Source organism: Mya arenaria, chromosome 10 (assembly GCF_026914265.1).
Source record: "Mya arenaria isolate MELC-2E11 chromosome 10, ASM2691426v1".
NCBI classification, from domain to species: domain Eukaryota; kingdom Metazoa; phylum Mollusca; class Bivalvia; order Myida; family Myidae; genus Mya; species Mya arenaria.
In genome coordinates, this window is record NC_069131.1 from 47,726,924 (window position 1) to 47,737,078 (window position 10,155).

Here is a 10,155-nt window from a genome sequence, read left to right on the forward strand (position 1 = left end):
TCATTGCGCTAGTCAAATTACAGTCCAGCAATGAATTAAACAAATTGCCGATCAGTTCAAGCAAAATGAATGTCAGTTATTCTCCTAAGAAAAGACTATAGTAATACAAATATTTTTTATAAATTCCAATCAGCTTACAGCAGTTTTCACAATTAAACTTATAAATACATTGTTATAATCAAAGAATGTACCAGATTTCTGACGTTCATGGTTATTTGATGCAACCCCACGTTTTGTTGAGAAGGACTGGTTTCTCCTGATTGAAGCTGGCTGGAGATGTGAATTGTTGGAGCCGTACTGGGTAATCACTGCTGCTGCACATAATCCCTCGTAACATCCTGCAAGAAAGGCGTCAAAGATATAAATGAAAATAAATTGGATTTTTGTGATTCATACAGGGTGATTACTGACATCGCCCATAATCCCCTGCTAGCAGTCAGTGGTAAAGATTGTGGACAGTATAGAACATTTTTACCATATCATAATCTATTTAAGTTTTTAAAAAGGTTGTACCAGTACTCTTTTTTTCATATACATGTCATTTTTCTAAGCAGATAAATTCCTTGATTTTATAATCAAAGTAATCATCACATTCATCATTATAGTGTGGATATTACATCACAAAAACTTCCAGATTGTTTTTAACTCACAGAGAAGCAGGTAAAGACAATGCAAATGTAAAGAATTATGTTCCTCAAAATACTGTTTTATTTACCCTGGCCCCCATACCAGCCATCAATAGCCAGTCGATTACAGGTTTAAGCGCGTCAAGGGCTATTGTATAGTGTAACATAGCCTCGCCTGATATGCCTATAAAAACACAGGTTTGCCAGCTAATTTCAGACCTTCAAGCCCTACCCCACCAATACCTGCCATCCACAACCAATCATTGACAGGTTTAAGCGTGTCAAGGGCCGTTGAATAGTGTAACATAGCCTCTCCAGGCATTCCTGCCAGAAGGCACAAGTCAGCAAGGTGCTTACGGAACCGTCCCTGACACTTCTTCTTGAAAGACCTGAGACAATACAATAAAAGTATTACTGTAATCAAGTTACTGCCTGGAAAATATCTAAGACAGTTAAACAGGAGCCTTCTTTGTGCTTGAAGATTCTAAGACAGTTGAACAGGAGCCTTCTTTGTGCTTGAAGATTCTTTGAATTTGTATGTCAAAAGCATTTGTGTGACAGTAGAACAGATATTTCACAGCTTAGAAAATAAATGGCACATACAAATCTAGTTTTCAGACTTACAAATCTAAAAATACATAGATATATGTAAACAGTCTTTTTTTGGCAAGCCAAATTCCAACTTTCATCATGTCACAAAGTTGCTGACTAGCTTACTTGGTGTCTGTGTCCACTCCAACGTAATCTTTCTTCTCAAACGGAGCACACAACAGTAGCGTTTTGTCTCCTCGCTCAAAACTGCGATCCAATCGCTTTCCTGCAACAACACATTCATGAAGAATTTGTCGACTTTTTTCAATTTCTGTTTATGAAGAAAAATAAATGATCAAAATCGGATAAAAATAGTTTTCGCATGCAATATTCTGTCACTAGAATCTACTTATTACTTATGTTAGTGTGGTGTCAATATGACACAGCACTCCACACATACACTTAATTTTAATTTAAAATAAAATATATTTGTGTTTATTCGAATTTCCCTTAGGAAGTCCCAGTCCCTAGAGCTGAGTGACCATGAAATTGATTGAAAAATACTCTAGGGTTTCCCCTCACAAGGGTTTAAGCTAAAGAGTTATGGAAGGATGCTGCACCCTTTCCGTTTTTGGAAGCCCCCTTCTGCTCTTATGGAGGCCAGCATAGGAACCCTTCTGCCATCATATAAATGTTAAATGACTAAGATTGTTAAATATTTCTTTTGTTTTGATTAAAACATATAACATGATGAACATCTAGCAGTTGTAACCATATATTTTTTGCTTCAATTAAACACAATTCCTAACATTTCCGGTCAAATTCATAATGTTCAAGTTCTTAACATCCCGACACAATGTGCCCTTCCACACCCCATCCATCTTTTGTAGAACACTGTCCTGTTTAAACCCTGGCTAAAACCCTACCCTCAGTCATAATCAATCTGAACAAAATAGGTGGTCTCTAGTAACAAAATATAGTATACACTCATCTAAAGTACATTTTTGTGGGGCCCCAAGGATGCAAGTCAGGAAAAACTCTACTTATAGTAAGGACAATAATTGATTTTACTTTTCTGTAACAAGGGTTTTCAAATATGAACCATTACCTTCAAAATCATGCAGTTTTCCCAAAATAATTCTGTAAATTAAACTTCATTAATAGGATTTTAAGTACATGTAAAGGCTATGGGCCATTTCCAACAAGTGTGAGAAGAAAAAAACCACTGCAATTATTATACTTTTTTAACTCACCTTCCAACACAAAGAAAAGGGAGGTAACAAACTCTCTCACACACTCCTCCAGCCCATCAGAGTTATCTACCCCAGGATAAAACACCACCTCGGCACCCGAGGCATCACGTAAACTACCGCTACTTCCCGTTTTCTTCATCGACTCAGGCTTCTTGAGCTCTTCAACTAATTTATTTTCTTTTTTCAAACTTCCTTTTTTTGAATCCTGTTTTTTAATAAAAGTAATTTGTGATCTGGAAGTTGAATCTAATTGTTCATTGGTAGTCTTTTCATTGTTGTTATTTGTTTTTGCACCATTACTGCTCTTACTTTCATTCCCTTTGGGCTTATCAGAAACTTGCCGAAGCGGGTCAGAATGTTCCAAAATAGGCAGGTCATTACTGTTCAACTTGTCAGACTTATCATTAGGAATAGTATCACCATCATCTTTATCACAGGCATTAGTTTCATTATTGTCACTATCTATTCTGAATGTTGGGGCAGGAGAATTTTCTCCCGAGTCTTGACTTTGTTCATTGGGCAGTGGGCTACCATCTGTATTCATACCAAACACAACGAGGCGGGAGTTGTAGAGACTATCAGCATATATTTCTTTCTCTTTTTTGTAGTTTTCAAACAATTCCTCAAACTCTGCCTCATTTGAACATCGGCCAATGGAGATTAAGCCAAGGGCTTTTCGATGAATCTGGAAAAAAGCATATTTGTTCTTAATAATGAAACAATTAAAGAAAAAATTCCTTTTTCTTTGCCAATTTGATATTTGAAAACAATATGAGGGTAGCTTGTTGGTAAGACAAGTTTTGTTTTAACAATTAACACTGTGATTATTTACTTTCATGGAGTATTATCAATCATAGATATAAAAAAAATCACACAAACACATAACGTAATGTCATAATATCTAAATGTTTTGCATTATGCCTTCCTCAGTGGAAAAATAAACAATCATAGAAAGGAAGTGACGTCCAGGTCATGTACTGTTTAATGAGGACATATTGTTTAGCGGTAAAACTAGGTAAAACCAAAGACGTAGATATGAAAAGGATGAATATAAGACAAACATATGAACATAAAAGTATTATGGATCCTAAGTAATACAATACCCTTAGAAATTGCTTTAATTAAAAACATTGTTCTTTAACTCATTTTGATAATTATTTTTTCTTTATTCTTATATTTATAGTGATAGAATTAAATTAGTATTTATAAAACCAGCAAAGAAAATAATAGGTAATGACCAATTCCAGGACTATGCTTTAAACTTAAACATTAAGTAAACTTAAACTGCCACAAAAGTGACTAAGAGCTTTTATTTTGTTTGAAAGTAGATGTGGTATTGCAGCATGTAGCAGGTCTTGTCAAAAGGGTCAGGGGCCAGATGTTTGGTGAACCCAGTTCAGTTTGACCTCAAACTGGGAGCGTCTGCAAAATCCCCATAAGGTAACAAAATGTAGTATATTGCGCACAATTTTCTGTGCATTCAAGCACATAAAGGGGCCCGGACTGGTCCCTTCGGATCAGGGCTTACCCAACATGATTCAAAGGAACAATTCACCATTGTGGGGTGAACATGAGGGGCAAAGGTTAATGCACCTGAAAGTCTCCCCACTCGTTACAATCTGGAGTGTACTGGCGCTTGTACCGGATCCACATCTCTCGTTTCTGTCCAGGAATGGCCACACAGTCCATCTGACAAACACGGTCCCAACATCGACTGAAGTGCTTCCATGACAACAGTTTGCCTGCAATAAAATGAGATTCAGCAGCAATGGCATATAGGAGGTATTTTTCTTGGTGCAATTAACTGCCTTTTAAAGGCTGTTTCCCCATAAAAATGAATAATATGCTCATAATTCATGAGACATGTAGTAAATGTGAAAATATAAAACGACATTGTATTTCTTGGATAACAAAGAAGATCTTTACAAGAGCAGATATGATATAGTAAATTGCATGCATAAAATGTCCAAACATGCATATTCTCTACATTCATGTTTTCTATTATATCAGCTATTATGGAGTATTTTGTATTTTCGCAGTCAGAAAAAAATTTCAATTTGAAGGCACAGGAGATGGAAAAAATAATCACCGACAGGAAAATTGTTTATAAATTTTTGGTTTTGTTAAACCTTGCCATGCAGACTTAAAAAATCCTATCTTTAAAGATTTTGCTAAAAGTTATATTGAAGTACAAGTTACTAGTTGCTACATGTAGTTACTAACTCTAAGTATAAGAACTGAATTACCTGTTTGTCTGACAAGCAGAAGGAATCTCCGATGGTCCTCGGCTGTCTGGCCATAATCAACATCATTGCTGCTTGTACTGCTACTGCTCATCTTTAGGATTGAGATTATTCTGATCAGGGTACAACAGTTTCCAAAACAAACATTGTTACCCCTTCAGACTTTGGTGTCTCAAGCTTTCTGCAAATAAAGCAGTGACCATGTTTCAATCAAAGGCAATATAATTGGACTTTTACTAGACAACACTAGAATGATGATCAACACTTTATAAACTCATGCCCAAATACACATGCATCATCCTTTTCCTTAGTAATATTTTGTTCTGTAACATGTATATGGGATTACTTCTCCAGGTTTATCACCTTCATAGTGGTACATCTTTCTGTAGGAATGACTGGTAATAAGTGATGTTCAAACAATAGTTCATTACTAAAAAAATGTTTTTATTGTCTTGTAGTGACAATTGCTTGTATTTGGTCATAATCGATAATTGATTAAACTGGCAAGTTGTTTTTCTTCTTTTCTCTTGTTATTTGCATTCGGTTAATGGCTGCTAATTTTATCCTCTTGAGTTCATTTATACATTCAGAAGTTTTCAAACTCCAGATGTTATCGTCAACAATATGGCCGAAAGCAACAACATCACTAAATAACTTCAAAAATTTGAATAACATAAGCATAGTGAAGAATTACAAGTACAAAAATAAAACTACAATAACGGTTGTGTCAAAAACAAATTGTTCTATTGATAACACTTATGCACCAGTCAATTGTTAGCCACAATAATGGGCGTTTAGGGAACTTGGATATTCATTTTGTTCCCTAAATGCCACTAGTCGACTGATTCATACAAATGTAAAACATATTTTTCAATTGCAACTCCCCAATATTTTACACTGCATTATTAAATGAAAACACAAAAGTTACACATAAAATATTATGAGCTCTTATTACACTAAATTTTTCATGACACAAAAATTAAGATTGATCTGTCAACAAAGCATCGCCTTTTTTGAACTACCTAGCAGGTGCCCGTTATTCTTGGTTCAATATACTAAGGGCTGGGATCTGTCAATCTTGGCTAGGAAAACAACAAGTGGTAAATGGACGCGCAGAGTCGCCAAAACAAAAATCGTCAAAGACTCTGAAGCGGCTGATTGTATGGACTAGTCAATTGTGAGCACGCCCCTCCCCTTCAGGGTTATACTGGGGATAGCCGGGAAAATGGGCCGTGTTTTTACCTAACCTAGGGTCCCTGAGGTGCGAGGGCATTTAGTGGGGATTTTACCATCAGTTTGTCCCTGCAGGGCGGGGATTTTACCAGGGCTTGGCTGGACTGAAAGTCAATGTCCCCGCAATTCCCCGGACCTGGAGGGGGGGGGGGGCCGTGTTAACAACTGACTGGTGCCTTAATAGAATACTTGAGTAGAACGGATTATCCATAGTCAAACTGAACCGATTCCCAACATTAGTTGTAAGATTAACTTATGGCATAATGCACATGATTATTTGACTTCTTGTTAAAAAACCTGATCCTGAAAGACAGAATGAAAATCAAAGTGAGTTCATTTTTCATTTAATTTTTGAGTGGTACAGTACAGTAATTTGAGTCAAGTACTTTTTGGCTGGTAAAAGATGCAAGTCTTTTGCGATGTGTACAGGACTCCATTTTACAGAAGAAAATAGAGCTAAAAGATATAACAATGGAATCCTTATGTGAAACAGAAGTTGACAATGCTTTCACACAGGACTGACAGTTTTTAAATGCCAAATAAAATATGAAAGTGCATTTAATGTGGGTGTACTTTTAACGTAAATATAGTGGGTGGAGTATGACGAACTTGCAGTTAGCATAATTAAACGTGGAGATGTTTTCACCGAGAGCAATACACATTGCAATGTACAAAAGATGCTTCATCCCGAATCTAATATTTGTACCTGAAATTAACAGTTAACGTGCACAGGTAAAAGTACAGGAAGTTTTGACATTTGTTTTCTTCTGAAAATGAAGTCTCGCTAACTTCCGGTTTACAGCGAGATTTAGCAGGTGCGTAAGTTTATATATGACTGTAAAACTATTTAAAACAGAAGAGCAGAGTGGCGCAGTGGAAGCGTGCTGGGCCCATAACCCAGAGGTCCGTGGATCGAAACCACGCTCTGCTAGATTTTTTTCTTTTGAAATTTTTAATCAAATATACATAAATTACAAAATATGTTTGCCGTAGTGTATATGTAATTCAAATAAATATAATTAAAATCTTTATTTCCTAAAACTGTAAATTTAATGTTACTTTACATTGCAAATGATTTAAATACTACCATCCCAGGCTTGTTTGCACGTGCAACCGATTGAAATGGGTTCAAAATATGTTGTGAAGCTGTTAAAGTAATCCCTTCTATCAATGCGTCGTATGGCTATCATTAATTGTAGATACATATGACCACTTTATAATACCTACACACGGCCGTTTCAATGATAGACCTTTCACGCAACTATATACTACCAGGACTAGTCTTATGATCAATCACGACTAAGGTGGGATGGGCAGTGTGACTTGGACCTTACTCGACATGCTAGTCTTTGTTTCCTTTCTACGTGCACACATATTGTGGTTAGTTTAACTTTATTTATTTTACACTGATTGTGAAAAAGGCTTTAATCACGGTAAATGCTAAGACACTCTCGTTGGCACGATGTTACCACTTGTCCAGGCCGGGAAACGAACCTGGGACGCCTTGGCGAGAAGCGAGTGTGCTAAAAACTGCGCTTATCGGACAACCTTGCGGTTGTCTTTTTGAAAATATAAATGAGTTATTGAAGGCTTTAACTCATATATTTTTCCAATGACATTTTCCAAATGTTTGACATCTCAAAGTGGCATGACTTATAGCCTTATCTGATTAAAGAATCTCTGATACGATATCAGTCATGATATTAATCCAATCTAATTAATCGATTTGTTGATCAATTTATTTGAACATTGTTTCGAATTCAAAAGGCATGTAATGAATACTGACACAATTATCAACTTTAAAAAAAAAAACAACGCCACATTGCATCCGCTCAAATAGAGGATACAGTAGTCTATTATGTTTTTGAGTTTGAAAGTCCGGTGAAGTCATTGGCAAAGTCAAAGTACTCGGGTAAGTGCTTTTTATTCAAATGTATTTAAAAACGGTGAACGTACATATTGCTCTGTTAAATTGTGATGTGTTTTATTATCTCATATAATTAAACCAGAATTTCAATTTTGCAGAAATCAAACATGAACGGATCAAATGTAGATCAACTGCTATGGGATCTTAATAATAAAAAGGCTATACTGTTCATACCTGCGATAGCGTTCCTAGGACTTCTAATGATATTGGGAACAATTGGTAATATCTTAGTGCTTTATTTCTATGGTCACAAATCAAAACCATCACCATCAACAAGTTTCATATTCACCTTGGCTGTTTTCGATATTCTATCCTGCGTTGTTGGAATGCCAATGGAAATTGCTGACCTTAGATTCTTCTTCAACTTCAAGAGTGAGGTTGCCTGCAAGATCCTTCGGTTCATTACCCATTTTGCCTCCATATCGTCCGCCCTTTCACTGGTAGTAATTGCGGTGGACAGATTTCGAAGAATTTGCCGACCATTTCAGAGACAACTTCACATCAAACATGTGAAACACTTATGTGTGTCCGTAGGAGTTGTTTCTGTACTTCTATCTTGGCCTGCTTTAGTATTTAACGAAATTGTTGAGTACGACGTAAAAACAAGAGATGGGACGATTGTTACAGGGAACGATTGTACAACAACCAAGAGAGAATCATACCAACCATATCTTCTTGCCGTAAATATTGTTTACGTTGTTGCGTTTGTGGCCATTTCCATTATACTTGGAGTATTATATGTTATGATAAGCAGGCAACTTTATAGACATAAGAAGTTTAGGTTCTATGTGGCTAAGAAGGGAACACGTGTTAAACGAATTGAAGTGAGAGCAAGAGATCTATCAAGGCAAGCATTGTTAAAAGACACCACAAAAGTAAATGCTTCAGAAGGTGAAATCGATGGAGCGAGAAGTTCAGTTGCTGGTCTGAAAGAAACTGTTGGAGGAGATATAACTGAGATAGAAACTGACAGACCAACTTCGGCGTACACAGCCGTCACTGGAACAACTTTGTTGACGGGCATGACAGACGTTACGGGGATGAGCAAGAGATCGACCAGTATGAAATCAGTAACAATTGACCAGTCACAGAACCGGGTTTATTCTATAGAAGCAAGAGAAGGAAAGAGGCGAAATCGGATATTTAGAGAAGAAACAGAAAGACCTGGAAGTGGTAGCAGCTTTGCTACATTTACTAGCAGACCTTCAAGTGCTACATTTTCATCAATCAGTGATGTTCCAAAACCAAGGGCAAATATAGCATTTGTAGGTCGTAATTCAAGAATTGAGGAAGAAGGTAGTTATGAAGTGGATGAAGATGGTATTAGAGACGATGATAACGGAGCAGATCTAGAAGAAGAAAAACTCAAACGTGAACGAAACTTTGGACATAACTTGGAAAGATACTTTAGTTCAAGGGAAAAGACACGCGAATGGATTAACAAAACTATTGGATACCATTCTCCAATACAAAATGAAGAAAATGTAATGAAAGATATTTTACATGAAGAACAAACGGCAAATGATCTGGAAAATGAAAATAAGGATAATTCAAAACTTCAAAATGATGAGACTCGTCAAGTTGCTTCATTAGACAGCAAGCAAGCACCGTTATCCCCCAAGAAAAGTAATGAACAAGGCGAAAACGATATGAATGTGGAAGAAATTGTTCAACCTACAGAAGGTACAGCAGAGGATGAAAGGCCACAAAGTAGACTAAGCAGCAAATCAAAGAAAACTAAAAGTTCCGTTGTTTCGAGAAGGTCTAACGTGGTTACACCGCAAACTGACGTTACAACGGCATCGAGCGTTGCGTCACGTGCAAGTACTGTTAGGAGGCTTAGAAGAATGTTGCGGGATAGTGTTTTTAAAGGAGGGAGACTGGATGCAGACATTGACAATGTAAAAGACCTCAGGATGAAAATGCTAGACATCAATACAGTTAAGTATACACTGATAATGTTGAGCGTAACGATAGTGTTTGTTGTGAGTTTTCTTCCATATCTTGCTCTGACGATCTGGAGGTACTTTCAAAAGGACCAGGAAGCCAATACAATGTCTGACACAGACTTGGTACTCTTCCAGATAGGCATACGTTCGTTCTTCCTGAACAGTTCTCTGAATCCGGTTATATACGGAGGATTTAATTCTCAGTTCCGGGCATTTTTCTATAAGATGATGTGCTGTTGCTGCTTATGGGGAAAAAGAAGAAAGAAACGACAAGGACGTGACCACTCAGACAGTACATCTGCCTCCTAGATATTCTGGAATATCACAGAAATGCGAAGATATTCCAGATCATGAGTTCCAGCTTTACACATCGCGAACTCGATTAGATTAATT

At 36.8% G+C, this 10,155-nt stretch overlaps 2 protein-coding genes and 1 non-coding gene across 3 annotated transcripts in view; 2 read left to right on the forward strand and 1 right to left on the reverse strand.

Annotated features, from left to right (window-relative positions):
- LOC128205834 (trafficking protein particle complex subunit 9-like) overlaps positions 1-6,660 on the reverse strand; it is a 48,293-nt gene extending 41,633 nt beyond the window's left edge. The window contains exons 1-7 of the mRNA XM_052907837.1: positions 6,593-6,660; positions 4,657-4,834; positions 4,004-4,152; positions 2,411-3,095; positions 1,344-1,443; positions 870-1,015; positions 192-338 (exon numbers count right to left, since the gene is read on the reverse strand). Coding sequence (XP_052763797.1) covers positions 192-338; positions 870-1,015; positions 1,344-1,443; positions 2,411-3,095; positions 4,004-4,152; positions 4,657-4,747 — 1,318 coding nt within the window. The 5' untranslated portion in view covers positions 4,748-4,834; positions 6,593-6,660. The remainder of the gene's footprint in view (positions 1-191; positions 339-869; positions 1,016-1,343; positions 1,444-2,410; positions 3,096-4,003; positions 4,153-4,656; positions 4,835-6,592) is intronic.
- Positions 6,661-6,745: 85 nt separating this feature from the next.
- On the forward strand, positions 6,746-6,817 carry Trnam-cau (transfer RNA methionine (anticodon CAU)). Its single transcript has one exon. It is a non-coding gene; the product is annotated as a tRNA-Met (tRNA).
- A 912-nt stretch (positions 6,818-7,729) lies between these two features.
- On the forward strand, positions 7,730-10,131 carry LOC128206814 (uncharacterized). The gene is made up of 2 exons (XM_052909497.1): positions 7,730-7,798; positions 7,912-10,131. Exon 2 carries the CDS (start codon positions 7,921-7,923, stop codon positions 10,069-10,071), a length of 2,151 nt encoding a protein of 716 aa, XP_052765457.1. The 5' UTR covers positions 7,730-7,798; positions 7,912-7,920; the 3' UTR covers positions 10,072-10,131.
- Positions 10,132-10,155: the final 24 nt, after the last annotated feature.